This window comes from Phyllostomus discolor, chromosome 3, assembly GCF_004126475.2.
Source record: "Phyllostomus discolor isolate MPI-MPIP mPhyDis1 chromosome 3, mPhyDis1.pri.v3, whole genome shotgun sequence".
NCBI lineage: Eukaryota > Metazoa > Chordata > Mammalia > Chiroptera > Phyllostomidae > Phyllostomus > Phyllostomus discolor.
In genome coordinates, this window is record NC_040905.2 from 72,634,397 (window position 1) to 72,656,615 (window position 22,219).

General features: G+C 35.5%; 1 protein-coding gene across 5 annotated transcripts in view; it reads left to right on the plus strand.

Annotated features, from left to right (window-relative positions):
• The window catches only part of FER (FER tyrosine kinase), a 383,463-nt gene that overhangs the window by 282,525 nt on the left and 78,719 nt on the right, over positions 1-22,219 (plus strand). For all 5 annotated transcript variants that reach the window (XM_036020640.1, XM_036020636.1, XM_036020638.1 and 2 more), the window contains one exon: positions 10,961-11,084. In XM_036020640.1, coding sequence (XP_035876533.1) covers positions 10,961-11,084 — 124 coding nt within the window. The remainder of the gene's footprint in view (positions 1-10,960; positions 11,085-22,219) is intronic.

The window sequence follows — 22,219 nt, forward strand, 5'->3', positions numbered from 1 at the left end:
TTTCAAGTGTATAATTCTAGGATACATCATCCATATATCACTAATATTAACTCATAACTTAAAAATAAATGATTATAAGTAAACAGAGTTAAGATTAATGAGTTAATGATTTGTTCTCAGTATTCTATACATAGATAGTATTTTATATCAAATTGAATTTTTATCTAAACCTGCTATTGCTAATGTAACTAAAATCAGTTTTGAAGCATCAAAATTCTATATATGATTATTTTCTAAGCTTTCCTGTGTCTCCTCTGTACATTCCCCTCTCAAATCATTAAATCTTTCTCTCTTTATCTCTCATTTCCCTTCCCTCTGTCTGTCTTAAAGCAAAGGATAATTTCAAAAATTCTGATTAGTTAAGACTTAAAAAAATTAATGGAAGAAAATATAGCCATTCCAATAACACCACTGCTTGTCACTTTTCCATTTTTATGCAAGCATGGTATATTATATTACACCTGGCTATAAAAGTGATCCATAAATCAATACCAAATGTAGGAAAGTACATAAATTTTTAATATTAGTTTCTAGATAATTTCTTGGCTGAAGGTATCTTAGAAATGCCATTTACTTAGCATTTTTTACATGTATCTGTCTACCACCTAAAAACTAATCATGGTTGAAATCTAATCAAGTTAGAACTTGCTATAAATATATTTTGTAATAAGGAAGAATATTACCTTTTTTCAGTTTGAAATATTGCTCCCCTTCTACCTGATATTCTCCACAGTTGTGTGGCATGTATAATACATTACAAGGATAATAAAGTGTAAGTTTTAAAAATTATTTTCATAATTATCTTCAGAAAAAATGGTGGAAAGACTACTTGGGAGGTATTTCAGAGGGACACATACTCTAATATTAGCTTTCAGTTTTTATGAGTATGTAATTTTCCAAAGATTAGTTTTTCAAATTGGAACCTTTAAAATACCTACCTAACTTTTTACATTAATTATGTGTAGTTATTTTTTGGGAAGGGGGATTTTTTGGTGGGGGGTAAGAATTTACATCATCACATAAGCCAAATGCATGTGAGGAGCAACGTAGCCCCACCGCCCCAAAAGAGGTGGAGAGCAGATCTGGTAACAAGAAATCAATAGAATTTAGAAACTAGGCATTCAAAGTTAACTTCTGTTGTGTAACAGAATCTATTATATGATAAATATAACATTAGCAATATGTGTGCATTAAACTAAAAGAAAACTTTATTGTGTACTCGAATTGAAGTAAATTGTATCCTTTTATTATTTTCTCTTAATCTCATAGCTTCAGTTTTGAATGGTATCTTAATGGTCATTCTAAATGACTGCCTTTTGTCTACTTGCAAATTAGTTGATGCATGCACTTTTATAATTCTGCTGCAACATTGTTCTCAAACTGGAAGGCTGTGGGGAGTTCATTGTAATAGCAGTAACAATATCAGTGGCAACAGTAACAATAAGAGTGAATATTTCTTGAGTGTTTAACTTTCCACAAGCCTGGCCACTGTGCTAACTTCCTTGAATCTTCTCCACAGCCCTGCAAGGTTGTTATTGTTAGGCCAAGGTTATATATGATGAGCCTGTGGTTCAGAGAAGTGGGTGTTTTGGCCAAGGCCACAAAACCAGAACCACGAAACAATCTCAGGTGTTCAGATTCCAATTACTTATTATTATTAATAAGCCTCTGGGACAAGCCAGCCTTCTTTACCTCCCTTAAACTTGCCTGCCTTCGTTTTTATACCACATTAATTTAATATTACCTACCTCTTCTGCCTTTTACACACTGTCCTAAATTCAACTACATTATTTAAAAACAAGAAGGAAACTACATTCTGATTTCAAACTACATGGATTTGTGACCTAGAACTGCCCCTGATTTATTATTGGGAAAGTCAGTGAATACTTCCAATATTGCTGAGAACCTTCAGTGAAATAATGCCTAGAATGGCACATGGAAACTCTTGTAAACATACAGGACACTTTTAATATTAAACTCCCCTACCAAGGGCTTTGCTTCTTAGGAAAGGAGACTTTTTTCCCCCTAGTTTTCATTGAAATCACAAGTGTTTGTGGACTAAGTGCTAATTATAATAAGATATTGCCAAAATAATTATGTTTGCTATGTTTTATTAGATCAAAATAAGGAATTATCTAGAAAAGCCATCCATCCTAGGCAATTTTAATACCTCTAAAATATTTTATCCAATATGAGAAATCTCTTTATTATTAACTATTCATCACTATGGAGATACGTCAGACTCATCAGAAGTACCCATTTTGTACTTTTTCATTCTAAATGCTAAACAACATAGCTTTGTGTCCTAAGCAACAAAGGTGTCAAATTTTCCTGAAGCAAATATTTGAAGGTAGAAAGAATGTGAACCCATGTAATACATAGGGTTTCATTTAGTGTTTTTGAAGAAATAATTTAGACATGGTATTCTAGTACACTTAAAAACATAAACTTGAAACCTAAACTTATATGGAAATTATGTGATCATTTCTTATTTCATAAAAGAAATTCTTCACATATTTGAAAACAGCTTTGGTATCACTTCAGATGTGTTTCTTCCCCCCTCCCCCCAGGGCACCAGAGCAAGTTCACTTCACTTCACTTTTTGAAAAGTATTATATGTGCCCAATGCCTTTTATGTCTTCATCCAAATTCTTGATTAAAATATGGGAAAGGAGAGGATTGAGCATGCACTTCTAAGTTATACCTCTTCTAACTTTCGTAAAGGTCTTCATCAAAGCTTAAATCAAAATTCCACAGCTATCTTTGCTCGGCCTCCAAATCTACTTAACTATAGTTCTATCCAACTTACTTCCACTTCATCTCCATTTAACCAAAGGATTATAATGGTGGGTTGAAGGGCTTAGCTGGAATCTTGCTGCATTACAGTTATGGCATTCCTTTGATCTACTTTTTCATAGTATGAAAAATCCGGTAAGCTTTTTATACAGTATAATGAGAGACACACTGCCATTGATGTCTTGCATCCCTGCTTGTCTTAAGGAGTATGCCAAGAATGCAAAGCCCTGACTGATCTTTACCTGGACCATTTCTCAGGGATGTGTTTGTAGTGAGCAACTTTGAGGGGTAGGGGAGTCTCCCTCTGAGACGGAGAACAGTCTGCCTACTGCCTGCATCCCCACCCGCCAGCGTCCTCCCCTGGGAGGCCTCCCACGCTGTGTGCAGTGTCAGTCTGGGTGGGCTGCACCACGGCGCCCTGCTGTGCTGTGAATAGTACAGTTTTTTGTCTCTGACCCATGAAAAAATAGCAGGTTAACTTATTAGCTCGTTAGTAGCATAAAAATCCTGGACCAAAGTATAACACATACGGGATAGTATACAAATTCTAAGTAAAGAGCTCAAATTATTAGAAAGTGTTCACACCCACAGTGACCATTTTCCTGACTTATAGGTTAGTTTTGCACTTCTTTTTTGAACTTTATAAATGAAAGTCAAACCTTATATATTTTTTTGATCTGGCTTTTTTTCTTTTTTACTTGGCATTTTATTTGTGAGGTTTATCCATGTTGTGGTTGCAGGAATGCATTTATCTTTAATGCTGTATGTTATCCATTGTATGAGTGTACTACAATTTATTTTTCCATTCTACAATTCATGAACATTCGTGTTGCTTCCAGTTTGGGGATGCTATTAATAATGTTGTTTTGACTGTTTTTTTTTTATGTCTTTTGGTGCACATGGCTATTGGATATAACTACATGGAATTAAAATGCGGGGTTATAGAATATGCACATGATTAGCTTGAGCAGAACATGCCAAAAAGGTATCCATGGTGGTTGTACCAACTTACACCCTCACCGAGAGTAGATGAGCCTCAGTCACATACATTCTTGCCTGCATGAGGGTGTGTTCAGTTTTTTTTGACTATAGCTCTTCTGGTAGGTATGCAGTACCAAGTAAGATATTGTGGTTTTGCTGTTTTATGACTATATTGAACACAGTTATATGTGCTTATTGGCCCTTTGGATATGCTTTTTTTGAAATGCTTTTTAAGACAGGAAATTTTTCTTTTTTAATATTGTGTGCTTTTTAAAAATGATTTTATTTATTCATTTCTAGAGAGAAAAGAAGAGAAGGAAAAACAGAGGGAGAGAAATAACAATATATGATTGCCTCTTGCACAACCGTACTAGGGACCTGGCCCACAACCCAGGCATGTGCCCTGACTGGGAATCGAACTGGTGACCCTTTGGTTCACAGCCCATGCTCATTCCACTGAGCTGTACCAGCCATGGCTAGATAGGGAATTTTTCAATGGGTATATAGTTTCAGTCATGCAAGATGAAAAAGTGCTAGAGATCTTTTGTACAGCAATGTACATACAGTTACCCAAATTATACTCTACACCTAAAATTCTTAACAATTAAGAGGATGGTTTATGATGTGTTTTTTACCACAACTTCATAAAAAGTAAAAAAGGAAACTCCTATTTATTCTGATTTTTCCTTCATAGTGACATCTCCAATTCTTTGCTACAATGTATTCTTTAAAAGTATATTTAAAGTAGTATTTTTATAATTTGATAGGAAGATTCTTAATTGGTGAATATATTTCTAAACAAAACCACTGCATAACTTAATTTTTATGACCAAAAAATGTATGAATATGAAGATGCGAATATAAATTTCTAGTTATTTTAAATAAGATTATGTAATAGTTCTTATAAAAGTCATTTATATCATTGTTTTCAGGGCATTTATTTAATGTCCCTAAAATATCTATATTATAACTAATTCAATTTTTAAAAATATTGCTAGCTGTTATATTCTTCTCTAATTAAATTTAAATATGCTTTTGGATGTGTCTTTTTATCCCACATCTCTTAAAAATCTATCTCTGGAAGCTTGAATTGGTGCCTTCTTTTTATCTCTGCAGATTTTCCTGCAACAGAGAAAGGCATCAAAATAGCATTTCATTGATTTTTTTTTCATTTTAAAAAAGGCCACTGTAGCATCTAAGTGTTTGAAGGGTGTCCAGGAGACGTTAGAGCCAACATCTTATACACCTGATTTTCTTGCCCATTCTTGTCTTTACACTTTAAATCAAAGGCAGTTCTGAGAGGCATAGGATGGAATTCACAAAATAGAAAAGTGAGTAGTTTGGCAGGAAAGCGGGGAGAGAGACAGGCAGTAGCATTTCTTTGCATTGGTGGCAGACAGTGGGCTGTGGATGGGGAGGGTAACAGGGGACTTACGATCTTACTGTGTGTGTGCTTTTGTGTGTAAATATGTATAACAGCCTTAAGACATAAAATTCCTTGGCGAATCTACATTTTCAGCTTGCTTTTTGAGCATTAAATAAGCACTATTGAGACCTACTGCAAAAAAAAAAAAGAAACACAACACACAGTGAAAAGCAAAATCTTAGATGAAAAAAGATAAAGCGATCCTAAGAATTACATGAAAGGATTACAGCCATATGAAATACTGGCTGACACCCTAAAGCAGGAGTTTTCAGCCTTCTGCATTCAGGCAGTAATATATTTTGGCTGTGAAGGCTATTCAGTCTCCACTACAGCTCTGTCATTCTAATGTGAAAGTATCCATAGAATGAGAACTTTATTTACAAAACACAGGCAGTGGCTGGTTTTTGCCTCTAGGCCATAGTTCACAGACACTTGCCTTAGAATTGCAATAATATCACCAAAATCACCACCTTAAAAATGTTAAGTAAATTCATTTCCCTTCTCCATAATATGAAAAAACATTATTTCCACAGTAATTTCTAGTACTGACATTCTGAGAGTTTGTGAAAGCAGCTCTGGAATCTGTAGTGGCAGTTCACATAATGTCTGGCAAGATTTTATATATATATATATATATAAAATTTTATATGTATATAAAATCTGGTGCCCTTTCAACCAGCAAGTTAAAAGTACTGTGAAATGTGCTCCTATTTCATAGAGCTGTTATCATAATTGCTATCAAACTATGTTCTCAAAGATCATCTGCAAAGGAGATGAGCAAAAGGTTCCTGCTGTTCTGCAGTGTTAGTAGAACGTGGCTATTAAGGAACCTCATCAGAAAAGACTAATGTCATGTATTAACCCACACATTCAGCTCTGCATCTGGCCTGGCTGAATTTCACTACATAGGTAGCAAGCTGTTTCAGTAAGTGCTTCTTTTTAAAGAAGAAAATGGAATCAGGAAAGCTTGTACATTGTTGAAGTCATTTTCAGTTTTTTAGTGTTTCAGCTTCTTCATCTTTCCCCACAAACTGATCCATTTTTAGCTTCCTGTTAAGTCTTTTCAAGTCTTATCTTCGGACTTTCTTTGGCTAGTTCTTAGTATAAACCCTCATCACCTCATTAGACATCTTGGTTAATCTCTTCTTCTGTGCACTCCATCTCTCCTAAGTATTTGCATTGATTCTTCTTCAAGAATGGTTTAGATTTATCTCCTATTATATAAAGTCTATTTTGTCTTTCATGGAGTACAAATTGAATCAGCTTCCATTGTTTATGATTTTATAGAGTTTGTCTCTGTTTTTGATGGGCTAACAGCCACAACTCTCATCAGTACAAGTGCAAGAGCAAATGTTTATTTTTTAGAGAAGAACCTGAATAATGGCATAAATGAAGCCCCCAAATAGCTCACTACAAATTTATCACTTGCTTTGGTTACAATCCTATTTTAAATGTATAAATGAACACAAATAAACCAAATTTCTCAGGAACAAATTTATATCTTGAAATACATGGGACATGAATTATATTTTTATATATCATGGGGGACTGGTATCTGCTTAATAAACTTGGAAGTTGTTTGAAGATAAATTAAGATTTCTATGTGATTTAATGACAGGAAATCATTAGTGGTACTATCCCAATGATCTCTTTTCTTCAGTGACAAATTGATAAATTAATATTCTTGTTTACATGATTTCACCAAGTTTGTTTAATGAGATTAGTTTCTCAGAGTCCCATCAATAGTGAACAACAGGAAAGACCAAATTTCCACAGCATGGAGTAAGAAATCTTCAAGGGCTATTGAGAGTAATAGCTTCTATCCTCTTACTTGTTTCTTACTTGTTCCAGATACTATCTTTTTAAATTTTCCTAATGATCTTCTGTTATGAATATTATTTTATCCATTAGGGACCTTTGAGTTACTAGTACAAAAGATATATAAAGAATTATAGAGATTTCATTAATTCACATAATTGAAAAATCTAGAGGGAAGTTACTCTTGAGGCATTGTTTGATCCAGTGGATCCAGCATGTCACCAAAAACTATTCTCTTTCCTTCACTCCTTTCTGCTTTCCTTGGCAATAGTTTCATTTGAAGGCTGCCAGTCTTTGGGGTATGGCATGCTGTCTTACACAATTTCAGTTGCAGAGCATGCTTATCTCTTGGTACTTCTCTCAAAAAAAAAATAACAGTTTCTTTCACTTCTTAAGTATCTCCTTGTAGTCTCTCAGTGACCTGAGTTAAGTTGTGTGCCTGTCCTTGAAGCAGTCACTTGCACAGGGGAGTGGACGTCATTGATTAGGTCAATCCAGGACCACTCTTATTGTTGGGGGTGGGGTTAATACTCTCCAAAATGGGAGAAGCCTGGTCCCCTAAAAGAAATTGAGGTGAATGAGGGAAAATAGATGTATGGCAAATGCCCAGTCCCTACTGCAGCTCTTCCTCATTTTGTATAACAATTAACTTAAACAAGTTGTAGTAGTATTTATTGTGTGTATTATGTGCTCAGCACATGATTAGTTCTTTAGATACAGTGAGTCTTCAAAGCCATCTTGAGAAATAAATGGAATTAATTTTTGTCTTGAAGTTCAGAAAGGTGAAACAACTTACGTCCATATAACTAATCAGACTAAGTCAGTCTGATTTCAATATCCATGCTCTTTTTCACTGTGCCTTGCTCGCTCTAGTAAACCAAAGTTGGCCATAAAAACATATCAAGAGTTGTCTTAGAAATTCATCACTGGTGAAGAATGCTAGAAAATGATCCATCCTCTCTTGGTTTAATATATTGTCTACTCATACAGAAAAAAGCCTTGTTAATACAGAGTTACAAAAGGGAAGTGATCATGTTCTGTGCTTTTTGGACACCAAGATTCTTAATTGGAATTGGAATTCTTAATCGCATGGTAAGTGCTGAAATTACTATACTGAACAACAGGCACAATTCCCTTCACAGGGGCTAGCCTGGGGCAGGGGTGGGAGTGCAAGGAGGACTGTAGGAAGGAGTAAATTTAAAAAGAGCAGGAGGCAGGTGGAAAACTGCTGAATATGAGCCAACTTGGGAAAGAAATAATACTAGGAATTGACAGAATATGGGGGATGTCCTGCTGCTTTAAATCAAATTCCAGTAAAGATGTTTTCACTTGAAAGTTATTCCACAGCATCAACAAAATGCTATGTGGTTTCAAGACCAGAAGGGTGCACTGTTTTCTAAAATAGGCCAACATATATCTAATACACTGGTGTCAAACTCCTTGTCAAGGGGCAGGGGAGAGGGGGCGGCACATCATCCTCACAGTTGCCTTCAAAGGGCTGAATGTAATTTTAGGACTGTAAATGTAACTACCGTATTTTTTGGACTATAAGACACACTTTTACTGCTCCCCTCCCCCCCAATTTGGGAGGAATAATGGTTGTTAATGCTGCTGTTGAGTTCTGTTTACATTTATATTGGTGAAGTATTATTTATGTTACTATTTTACCATATTTTTTGCTTCAAATTTTTTTTTCCTATTTTCCTCCTTTAAAACCTAGGTGCATCTTACAGTCTGAAAAATACGGGTACTCCTTAACTAGGGGCAAAGAGCTTCATGCTACTGCCAGGTAGAAACAAGGTGCTAGGCTGCATTCAGCCTGTGGGCCTTGTGTTTGCCACCTGTGATCTAACAAAAGCATTAATATAGGGATATTGGTCCAAGTAATAACTTGAACTGAATATTGATTTTAAGTCCATTTTAATAGACATTTTTGTTACCTATTTGAGAAATTACTGGTTAAGTTTGTGGTTTACTGTTACATCTATGTATTTGGTTTGGAAAGTAAAATTAAGCCTGATAGAAACTGTTTCAGTAATCTTCCTAGTAATTTGATGTATTTGATATTCTCCTTAAAAAGAAACAAACAGAAAAAGATAAACTGTAAGACACTGTTAAAATTATTTTTAAGCATAAGGCTTATTGATTTTGTAAGGGGCCCATGTAAAATTGTGTAATGCTTGATTTGTGAATAAAAAGAATATTACAAGGAGAATTTGGCTGGTTCTCATTTTCTAAGTACTCTCATTAAAGAAAAAGCCATTAAGTCTGTACCTCTAGAGTTGTTCCATTTTAGGAAGCCTACAGCCATGGTGAAGAGAGTAAAAAAAGTTTACGAAATGACAATTAAAATGCTAATTTCTCTTGCAAAAATCTGGCTTAAAATCTGAAGGCCTAATATAAAAGAGAAAGTGAGAATGATTATTTTTAGATAAACTTTATTTGTAATACACTTTTTAAATTATTCTAACTTTTTAAGTTAAATTAATCGGGGTGACATTGGTTAATGCAATTGTTTCATGTGTACGATTCTGTAGTAATCATGTATATATTGCTATGTATATATTGCCTTGTGTTTGACCCAGAGTCAAACCTTCTGTCATTGTACGTCCAGCCACTTTACCCTCTACTCCTCCCACCCAGCCTCCTCCCACCGGTAACCACAGTACTGTCATCTGTGTCGGTGAATCTGTGCTTGTTTCTCTTGTTCGTTTTTAAATTTCAGTTATTATATCCTACAGGGGAGTGAAATCATGTGGTTCTCGACTGTTTCTGTCTGACTTATTTCACTTAGAATAAACTTTTTTTAATGCAGTGCATTATACACTAACAAGAAAAAATAAACCATAGCCTTCAATGCTGCATGAACAATGAATGCACAGGTTAAGGCTATGCTGTGTAACGTGGTAATCGCTGGCCATGTGTAGCTCCTGAGCTTTGAAATGTGGATAGTGCATCTTAAAAACCTGAATTTTGAATTGTATTTAATTTTAAATGTTTTAAGAATTTGTACATGATCCAATTATTGGGAAATAGTAAGCATCTGGAACAATGTGTGTCTGTGTGTGTATATATATATATATATATGACTCAATATGTATATATATGAATTAAATTTTATGAAATCTAAATACAGATCAAATATTTCAGATAAAAATTGCATAAAAATTAAGATGCCCTATAAGTGTTAAACATATTGTAAAGAGGATGATAAAAGGTAAAATAGCTCCACTATAATTTTTGATATATGTTGATAAATAACATTTTGGATCCATTGGCTAAAGAAAAAGTATATTATTAAAACAAATTTCACCTTTTTTTGTTACTCTTTAAAATGGTACTATCAGTAAATTTAAATTACTATGTGACTTGTATTACTTTCTTTTGGGCCATGCTGGTTTAAGGTGTTTCTCTGCATCTCTGGAATCCATTTTATACACAAGTGCAATCTGGATCAACACCTAAAATCTTAGCAAAATCATAGCTCCCCACCTCTTTCTGGCTCTCCTGTCAGTGATGGTATTGTTAATCATTTCTTTCTTTTTTAGCAATTACTGAATCTGATAACTTATTCAGTATCATTTTTTTATTTACCTCATAGTAATTACAGTCTTTAATTTGGTATTAGAGACAAACTTTGTTACAAAATTTTAGTCAGGCAAATTGGTGAGAAATTGTATGACTTTGAATATTTTATGTGTTAGCTAATAGGGTATGAAGTACTTAAAGTACTTAAACCGTACCCAGGAAAATTAATGGTGTCTGTTTTGTAATAAGACGTGTTCTTTTCATATGTTCTTTTATCCCGACCTCAAACAAAATGGACAAAAAGGATGGCCAAGCATGGAGTGCTTTTTGTTCTGTGAGATATCCATAATAGACAATAAATGTGACTTTCATTATGATTTTGTCTCATTGTTCATCTGTCGATTCTTCTAGGAGGTGATTTCCTTTCCTATCTAAGAAGAAAGAAAGATGAAATAAAAACCAAACAATTGGTGAAATTTGCATTAGATGCTGCCTCCGGTATGGCATATCTTGAGAGTAAAAACTGTATACACAGGTAAGGAGAACATTTTAAAAACATTTTCCCATTCTATTACTAGAATTCAGGAAAATTATATGTTTGCTATAGTACAGCAATACATTTCTGTCACAAGACTTATATTTTCATCTTGGTTTTTATATTGTGTGTGAAAGCATTATTTGATAGTTATTTATACAGGGGTGGACAAAAGTAAATTTAGAGTCCATATGGAAAAAATACCTTAATTAATAAATAGTAATACAAGAATAAACTCTTTGTTTTGTATACTCACAACTGCAAACCTACTTTTGCCCCACCCTGTATAGTTTGCAGAAACATTTGTGTTCTATGTTACCTGAGGTTAGCACAGGTAATGTGGCTAATTAGGCAATGACTTACCTACTCATTAAAACTTGCTCTGTTGTAATCATGAGTAACATAGTGGTAAGATGTATCACAAGTTAGTCATATAAGCTGCTACTGTCTTATAGCCAAGTCAGGCTGTTTCATGTGTTCCTTATTTGCATTTTTCAAAGAAATTACTTATAAAATCATGGAAAAGCATAATAGTAAAACAATTCATGACAGTGAATGTGACCAAGGGTAAAACATTTTAGGATAATAGTTATTTCAAAAGAAATTTTAGAAAACTTTTTCTAATTACATTACAACCAGTGACTTGTTCTCAGTGTTTTACAGATTATGTTTATATGTAATTGCTTGTGGCTGGAAATGTTCTTTATTGCTGAATGTTAGTGCCAGTTAAGATCTCTTGCAGAATTCATGCCAGCCTTAAATATGTCTGTCTGCATAAGCACAGTGAAGTGAGTGATTGATTAAGCTTTTGTTTGTTGGAAACGGCACATGATACTGTTGATCTATTGTAGACTTTATCTAAACGTATTTAGTGATTGAGATGTATTTTCTCTAATGTGTTTTATTATTCAGCCTTTGACTTAATATTATATAGTACGTGTAATTACAGCAGAATAATATTATATAGTATGTGTAATTACAGCAGAATACAGTTACCATCCCCTGATACACACATTTATTTTATTTTAATGGACATTTTTTACTTAATCCTTTCTCCACGCACATTTTGCTTAGTGATCCCTTTTATCCTAACACTAAAATTATGGCTTGTATTTCAAATATGGTTCGGTGATTACATATATACTTTAAAATGTTTCAATAGAGAAGCTATTTTTCTGGAAATTAAGACACCTAAAACTAAGCCACTGTCATTGTATCTATGATTTATTTTCTATAGAGATCATTTTTTAGGTCTTTAAAAATGTCTATTCTATGTGATCTCACCTGTAAATGAAACTTAATTAACAAAACAAGCAAGCAAAATAGAACCAGAGACATTGAAATTAAGAACAAACAGTGACCAGAGGGGAGAGGGAGGGGATAATGAGGGAAAGAAGGGGAAGAGTCATCAAGGAGCATGTATAAAGGACCCACGGACAAAGACAAACAGGTAGGATTGAGGGTGGGAGGTGGGGGTGAGTGGGGCAGGGGAAAATAGTGGTGGGAAAAGGGAGACAACTGTGTTTGAATATTAATTAAAAAATAATTTAAAAAAGACTTAAAAAGCATTTGATTTATGACAAAAATTGCATTATTTATTAGATGAAAATGCTTATTGATAAAAGTACCAGTAAATATTCCCCTTTTAGGGGAAATCTATAATTTTGATTGCTCAGGTGTAAAAGCTACTTTGGGTATCAGATTCTCTACTCTAGTTATTCATTTTTTCTCAGACCATTAGACCTATGGCTTTTAAGTCATAATGCACATTCAATTGCTTTTCTTGCAAATGGAGGACTATATCTTTTTTAAATATCTGTCTCATCAGAATTCAATCCATTCTAAGTTGTAGATGGCAGTTAGGGTTTTTTTCTTTTTTTAAGATTTTATTCATTTATTTTTAGAGATAGGAGGAGGGTGGAAGAGAGGAGGGGAGAGAAACATTGATCAGTTGCTTCTTGCATGTGCCCTGACCAGGGACTGAACCTACAACCCAGGTGTGTGCCCTGACTAGCGACCTTTAGCTTTGTAGGACGACTCCCAACCAAGCCACACAGGTCAGAATGATGGCATTTAGTTTTTAAAATTTTATTCCACTCACCAAATCATAGCATTATCTGCTGTAATGTTTTCCCATTTTGCTTTTTAGGAAATTTCATGCATTCACCAATTTTTGAAAGTAAACCCATGCTTGACCACATTTCCTAGCAGGTTGTATATAGTCATATGCCATTTGCCTGCACAGAAGGTTCATAACTGAACATCTTAATAACATCACTGAGACCAGATTGGACAAATAGGTTTCAGTGCCAACGTTCAGTGATTCGTTGTGGCTCTCTGTGTTGTACACTGAGAGGGATTCCAAGATTTGCAACAAAGACTCCAGCGATTGATTAGTCAGATCTGTCAGGGTGCTGACAGGCATTAACACACAAGCCCCAATTTTGTCATCTGTGACATAGAATATTTTTGTTTTTATTTTTCTAAATACTTTTCTTTTTTGACATGGTTTTTCTTACTAGTTATAGCAACAATAACAATTTTCTATAATTCCATTGATTTCTTCTACTCTGTCTGCTGTTATTATTTCTCGTTAGTCATGATCACAGAATGAGTTTTATGCTATCTCTAGCCAGTGGTCTTTTGTTTCACTTTGACTCATGTAAATGCCCTTTTGGATGAATGCATTGTTTTTTCTTTTCATTTTAGTACCTCACCAGTACATGACACTGTAAGTCATTCTTTGGTTGAATTTTTTATGGAAGTGAATTGTGCTATAAAAACCCTGTTCCTACATGTCATCCTGTGGCACTATTTCTGTGGTAGCAGTAGTAATTGCAATAGAATCTTAATTGAATTTATAGTTAAAAGATACACTCAAGACATGTTATATGTTTTTTCTCTTAAGATCTTAAGACATATCAAATATATAGTATTCATTACAGTGAAAAATACTTTGTCATTAGAAAATTTTCAGTAAGATATATAAAAAATCAATTAATCTAAAACATGATCAAAAGTTTCATTTTTTCAAGTAATGAAAGGCACCAAGACCTATTTTTGACATCTCAAAATATTATTAAAATATATGTATATCTATGAACTATAAAGTCCTTGTCCCACAAATCAGAGCAATAATTTTAAATATGCCTTTTATTATATATGAAGTCATAAATTTATCCTGCTCACTGATTAGAGGTCACTGAAATTCAGTACTTTTTTCTCCTCAAAATAGTTAAAATCTTACCTACTGGAGAACACATTTTCTTTCTCTAGCTTTGTTTTTTGTTTTGATTACTATAAGAAGAGCAGAACAGGGTTTCATCCTAGGTGAACAAGTATGACAACTGTAAAATGAAAACAAGTAAATTACATAAAGGAATGGCCTGCTTTTGGAAAATGTTCTTCCTATAATTCTCACTTAACTTCCAGGAGAGCTCTCTTGATAGTGGGTTTTTAATTGAAACTATTTCTATTTATAGCTGAGTGTGCTACACACTTTGCATTTTAATTTTATTGTATTCAGCTGCATTTTATTTATCATTACTTTATAGGCCAGTGTGATATTTTCTTTTCCTGCTTGTACTTCACGTGAATATTTGAAGTGCACTGCTGACTTTGGGGGGGCATGCCCACTTACAGCGGCATGCTAGTGCCTCGTTAGATGTCGCTCTAGTCAAAGTACCAGACTTGATTACTTCCAACATTAAATGGACTGAAGGCTGACATACCAGATTTAATGATAAGAACACTTGTTGTCTTATCGATGACAAATTCTGCAAGATTTACTTTTATTTAAAATTCCTGCTAACAGTTGGTTTTGTGCCATGTTTTTGGTGTCCAGGGAAAGCAAAGGGAGGGAAAATCTTGATTGCTCTGTGTTTGAGTTCAAGGCCGTAATCTCTGGGGAGTTTTGGAAGCATTTCTTAACTTCATGATATTCTATGTCGTCATTGTTAGAGGAAAAGGTGTTTTTGGAGGAGTGCTGTAGACTATGATTTGTTTTTTTCTAATTTTGATCTTGTGCTGATTCCTCTTTGGTTTTGATTGCTCTAGCATAGTGATATTTTTGTTGCTGTTGTGGAGTAAGATTAACAATTCTACAAATTAAAGTATATAAGGCCAATTTATCTTACTATTTCTAAGGGTCTTTTTTTTAATCCATTGAGAACAAGAGTTCTAGTATTTAACAAATGTGAACAGTTGTCTTCTATGGGCCAGGGTGATATCAACTGAAAATCAGAGCTTCTGCCTGCAGATGGACATAACAAAAAATAATTTAAAGAGATATAACCAATTTAACGGCTATGTGAACAAAATGTCAAGTGAGTAATATCAAAGGGTCAATACAACCTGTCAGGGTGCAAGCTCTGGTGGGAGTCAATGGGGAAGGTTCTGCAGAGGAGACTGTTTGAGTGAGACTTGGTGGATGGGTATGTCATTAAATAGAGGGGGGAAATATTCTAGTGGAAGGAAACTTGTTTGCAAGTTTACTGTTTTTCATAAGAGAACAAGACAGTCATGGAACTACAGAGAGTGCTATGTTATAGGAATGGGAAGTGCAGCAGACACGGGGCTTGGTGAGGTAAACAGGGTCCTTCTCATTAAGGGCCACGTATAGCATTTAATTTGGCTAAACTGTAGGAATACCTAGTCATACACTTGGACACTTTTAAGAAAGTTAAAATGCTAGAGTTTTTAACTAGAAAAGAAAATCAGTTTGAACACAATGTACAAAACTCTGACAATGTGTACTAATTCATGAAAAGGTGTAGGTATGGGGCCAATTTTATTTTTAAGTTTCATTTGGAAAAGCTAGTTTAGGAAAGCTAAGTTTTCCCAAAAAGGAACGACACTACATTTCACTGAAATACATTTTAGAAGGAGGATTTTTCATTCAATGATTTTTGATAAGGTTTAGATGTATACATACTTTCAAGGTATATTTAAGATGCTGCTTCTATCTTATCTTTGTATTTTGTGATCACATATATTTTTTAATGTTTATTGATTTAGGGAGAGAGCAAGATCCATTTGTTATTCCGCTTACAGGGAAGGAGCCCCCCAAAATAGGAATTATCTTCTGGAGGGCAGGCCCCTTGTAGTACAGGCTTCCCCCACTAGGTGAGTGTTCTAGGAACCCATCTGTATCAGTGTACCAGCTCTCATTGTTGTGAGAGGCTGCATTCAGCCTCAGTGAATTTTCTTTCAATGCGTTTGCCCACTTAATGACTGGAGATTTATAAGTGCACCTGCCCACACTGCACTAAGAGTTCAGCAGTTTTTGACCCATTATTGCCCCAAGTGACTTTTTTTTTTTCATTTTCTCGGATGAAGAAAGTCCTCAAAGAGAAATATTTTGCCAGTATGAAAGAGGTGAAACAAAATGTCAGAAGCACTAAAAGGCATCAAAATCAACAAATTTAAAAATTATTTTGAGCAGTAGAAATAACTCTCAGGTATATTGCATCAAATGGAGAATATTTTGAAGGTCACTGAAGTTTAAACATGTAAGAATAAATGTACAATTTTTTAGTAACTAAATTTTAGTTTTGGGGGGTCCACCCTCATATGTATGCATCCAGTGGATGATTCCTGTGTGTGCCCTGACTGGGGATCGAGCCTTCAACCACCTGAGCTACCCAGCTATGGCAATAATGTTTACATTTTATGAAGCTAAAGGTTGGATATGACATTGATCATTTACATTTTTCCCAGTGATTCTTGAGGATTTTTTCACTGCAACTGGTTACCTAGTTTGTGAGCTTTTCCTAAGCTTTGAATATGCTGAAAAAAGTACTTTTCTGCCTACCGTGTCTTCATTAAATGGTAAGATAAAGCCAAAATATACAAAGTGAAATATTTTCTTCAATGTTTTTGACACTTTATCTTTTTTATCTTTCATGATATGCTGTAAGATCACTTTATAGATTAAGTAATTGAGGCCCAAAAAGATTAAATGAAGGTCACCTAAGCAATTAGTGGCAGAGTCACTGCTAGGTCTTAGATGTGCTCACTTTATTCCAACACATTCCCTCTCATCCCAGTGCCATCATTTTATGCTGTCTCATTCAAGCACTAGTAATCCCAGCAGCTGACCTACTGTATTGATGTATTGATGACCTACTGAGTATCAGGCATAATTTAGTGCTTTAGATGCAGCATCTGAGAATGTAAGCTTCATGAGGGTGATGATTTTCACCTGTGTTGTTCACTGTTGAATTCCAAAAGCCAGGGACAGTGCACAGCCTCTAAAGGTGAATAAATGGATCCTCAGAACATAGGACCATTGCACACATGAGGAAACTTATGGTAGGGAGACCGAGTTATCATGCAAGAAAATGTTCAGGGAAAGAGGCAGTCCCAGGGCGTGAATCCTGCACGCTGGGTCTAGAGCCCGCACTCTGAGTCACTACACTGGATTATACTGCCTTCCATGAGAGTTGGTGTTCTGACCAATTAGATTCAGGGCAGAAGGCCAGATGGTATTTGGCGTAATGGCTCAGTTTATGTTCAACATCTGTACTCTTTATGATCATGAGTAAAAACATAAGAGTATCCTGAAGCCTGTGAAATGTAATTCTAGAAATATGCCAAGGTTTTGTTGTTGTTGTTGTTGTTTAATGAACAGTCGCTGAAATGCGGCAATATTTTGTTATTGCTTCTCCATTTAATTGGGGCTTGAAAATTTATTTTTTTCCATTTTTTATACACCATTGTTTAGATACCCCCTCCTGCTTTATCTGTTAATTAGAAACACAGGATTGGCATAAAAATGTGATCATCTCAGTTATTTGAGTAAGCATTGATGACTGATTTTCTTGTTCCAACATTTGATTCCAATTTTGAATATATTAAGTTGTACTTTTATTTTTAGCTTCTAGACCAATTTTGCTACAACACAGAGAAGACTGCTCAGTAGTTTAAATGTATCAAAAATATATAGTCCTTCTCTAGCTCAGCCTTCTTTCTCTATCCCAGTTTGGTATATGCATATGCAAGGTGAGTATCATAGAAAAGATATCACAAGAACACCTTTCCACAAAAACACTTATTCTGCTGCTTTATTCAGTGTCAGAATTTTCCATCACTAGTTTCATTCATTTTAATTAAGGGTTTTCCCAAAAGTCAAGTGTGTTTCCAGGAATGAAAATGGAGGCCTTCTCTTATGTTAAAATCAATTAACATGTTGGCTTGAGTTAATTTACCAAAGTATCTGGCCTCCTTCTTAGAAAACAGAAATGAAGGATTTGAGATTAAGTGTCAGAGGACAGATAAGGATTGATTTATGGTTACTAGTAGGAAAGATGCAGCACATATAAGACATTGCTCAGGAGTTCAGGTCAGCCCAGTCAGCAGGCTGAAAGTCCTGGAGAGTTAGAGGGAGGAAGTGGGAATAGGAGCATGTCAGAGCTGTTTCATGGATTGGTTAGGGCCAGCTTTGTCATGTGTTACCTAAAAATGATAAAGGAAAATTGGCTTTTTGATTTCTGACTTTTACTCAGTTAATTATAATAAGTATGTTTCTGATTCAGGATGTCAAAAGTGATGTTTTACATTAAACAAATACAAATGGTTAGGTTACCATTTTCTCTTAGGGCCTATTTGATTACAAAGGATAGAAACTGTGTACGTGAACTTAAGCAATCAGAGATTTATTATAAGAAAATTAAGTGATTGCACAGAACCCAAGGACAGGAAGTTCAGCTGGGTTTGGGAGTCATTGGAATGAGGAACTGGGAAGCAGACAGAAACCAGGGCTGCATCTCTTTGGGCCTTTCCCTCTGTTTCCTCAGTCATTCATTCATTCATTTCTTCCTGCAATGTTGCCACTTCATTCACCTCTTGTTCTGAAGACTACAGTCCTCTGTCCCATTTGCAAAGGGTCCTCATGTGACATTTGAATCAATATAACCTTCTAGATCCAATAGCTGAAGACAATTAATTAGACTTTAAGATCTAGTTTCAAATTTTTGGTGGAAGGAATCAATTAGCCCAGCTTATAGTAGGTGCCTATCCCTGTTTCAATCAATAATATGGAGAGACAGGGAAGTGTATGCAGGGTTGCTGTTACATAGATTTATAGGAGCCAGTATCTGTGTGTAAGGGGCTAAGCCTCAGAGGATGAGACATGTACTAAGCAGGCTTCCCAAAAGATGGCTATCACTCATTCATTGAGTGCTTACTATTTGGCAAGTACATTTATTATCTTGTTTAGTCCTCATATTTCTATGAGATGGTACTATTTATCTCCATTTTACAGTAGAACAAATTAAGCTACCAAAAAACTAACTTGCCCATTCTCATACAACTGGGAAGAGATTCAAGTCTAGATTGAGTTAATGACAGAGCCTATGAAACGAATCAAAACATTTAAACTGTGTTTTAGATATGTTTTTCAGTTTCTTCCCTTTCGTGGATATGATCAACCATGTGGATATCTTTCTTATGATGCAATATAAAACCATTTAATAAATGCAGTTTCACAAAAAGCTTCAATGTTGGAATAAGAATACTTTATAGGTCTCATTCTCATATTTTCCTAGGATAGTTCATCTCCACACAGCTCCATGGCACAGGGCTGGCAGATTAACTCTTCTACAGTCATCCCACGCTACCTTCTTGAATCCTAGCTCGTACTGAGTCCACACAGCAGGCAAGAGATCTCAGGACCATGGAGCTGGGTTCATGGTTACCCCAGAGATTTGAGTGACTATTGGTCAGACCTGATTTATGCTACAATAGCTAGCTTTTCTAATTAGTCCTGGTCAAGGGGAAATTTTAGCTTCTGAAGAATCCATAAGAACATGGATGACACAGAAACAAGCTTAACCTTCGGGTTTGTAAATTGTTTCCTGCCCTCTGGCCTCCTAGGCAGGACCAGAACAGCGAACCTATAGGGAACCAGAGAACTCTAGCCTGTGCCATTTACTAGGCATTGGCCCACCTCAGTACTTTTGAGAATTACTGGGGGCGGGTGCCCAATTTTTGTTTTAAATACACACACACACACACACACACACACACACACACACACACACATTTTATAAGATACAAAAGCACTGTGAGGCCTTTTCATCCCCAGGTTTCCTCTTTAAAAGTGCTACTGTGTCAATCCAGATGGTCTCTGCCTTGCCTACTCTAATCTCCATAAAACCTGACATTTGCAGAGCCATTTAGCAACCTCAGCATAATGGTTAAGGTCATAGATTTGGCATTAGAATGCTCTGTGTTTCAGTTCCGACTCTTCAACATATTCGCTGGGTGACTTTGGGCCCCTCCCCCAACCTCTATCTTGGCATTCTCTAGAACCATTGTCCTGTGTTTCTTTTTGTCAGTCTTTACCATGAACTGACACATCTACATATATGTGATATATGTATGTATAACAGTGATACATATATATTTGTATATGTATACATGCACATATATACATATACATATAAAGTACTTGTTTACTCTCCCAGCTAGAATAAAAGCTCCATGAGGATATCGACTTTATTTTGTTCATTCCTTGATACAAAGAACCATTATCATCATCAAGCTGGTGCTCAGTAAAAATCTGTTGAGTGGATGAATGAACAGAGTTACCTCTGTGCTTCTGTTTCCTCCAAAATAAAATGAAATCAGTCTCGCTAACACACTGACTTGGCTTAGAGAAGGCAAGAGTATGTGAATAGGAAAGGAAACATCAATATGTCCAGGCTCTCCACTGGGAACTATTCACACAGCATTTCAAGGGGACCGCAGCTTAGCAAGAAGAGACCACATTTGTGTATACCATTGTAAGACTAGATTCAGTTGTCTGTTTAGCCAAGGATACAGAAACTTTTCAGGAAAAGATGGCCACATAAAGCAAGAGCAAATGCAGGATATCTCTCAGTTCACTTTACCATGGTTCCAAAGTTTTTAACAATGTTCACTGAATAGGATAGGACCTTGCTGGATCTGAGAAGCTCATTTTCTTGCTAGTGCTATAGTGTAGAGCTTACACAACCATTCAAGGACCACTTATACAACTGTGAATTTATTTAATGTACTGTTTTAAACATTGTATTCTACTAATTGTCATACCAAACTTAGTGTCAGTGATGCAACATCCACAGCCTGGGGTGGGGGGGGAAGCAAAGTTAAAACCTAGGTTATGTCTATCTCCAACCCATTTCTCCAGTTGGCTGTTTTACTGTTATTACCCTTTTAGCTCTGTGTTCCCAATCTTGAGTATGGTTGGGCCAGGCACTCCTTTAGGTATTGTGGTACAGTGGTATCGGGGAGGAAAAATAATTTTACCTCTACTATTCTAAGTTCTTGGTTGAGACCCACTGCCTTCCCCCCAAATAATAAAGGACAGATTAATAGGATAAAAACAAATGTGTTTAATAACATGTATATCACCTACATGTATGGCAGATACCCAGGAAAACTGAGTAACTCCCAAAAATGGTCCCAAATACCTTTTCCAGCTAAATATATATAAAAAAAATGCTGAATGTTGGGGAGGCCAATTGTGGGAAGTTACCAGGATAAGCCAAGTAAACAAGGGTATGATTGTTCTCCATTGATAAGTTTCTAGAGATTTAATCATTACCCTCTTCCTGGTACTAGAGGGAGATAAACTTAAAAAAGGAGATTTCCCTTTTGAATGCAAACATCCATTACAAAAGGGTAACTTATCAGTTTTCAGAGCTTCTCCTCTATATCTGCTATTTCTTAAAACTCATGAGCTCAAAAACAATTCTGATGCCAAAGAGGCACATTCTGGGGTGGCAGATTTTGCATCCCTCCGGGGTAAATGAAAGGAAGCTACTGCCATGAAAGATCTTTCAGAAGTGAGGAGGAGCAGATAATAAATGCACTTTAAAAAAAAAGTAATTATAAAATACTTTACATAGTAATAAATGGTATAGAGATAGTAAAATGGGATACAGGGAGGGGAGGCTGGGAGGGAGCACTATCTTAGGGTGGTAAGGGAAGACCCAGAGGAGGTAAGAAGTGTGCCATTTGAACATCAGTGGAAAGAATCTTCTTAGCAATGGGGTATAGCAAGTTAAAAAAGGTCCTAAGATAGGAGCACGCCAACTGTGACCAAAGAAAGCCAAAGGGAGACAGAAAATGAGGTTAGTTTTTAGGTGGCC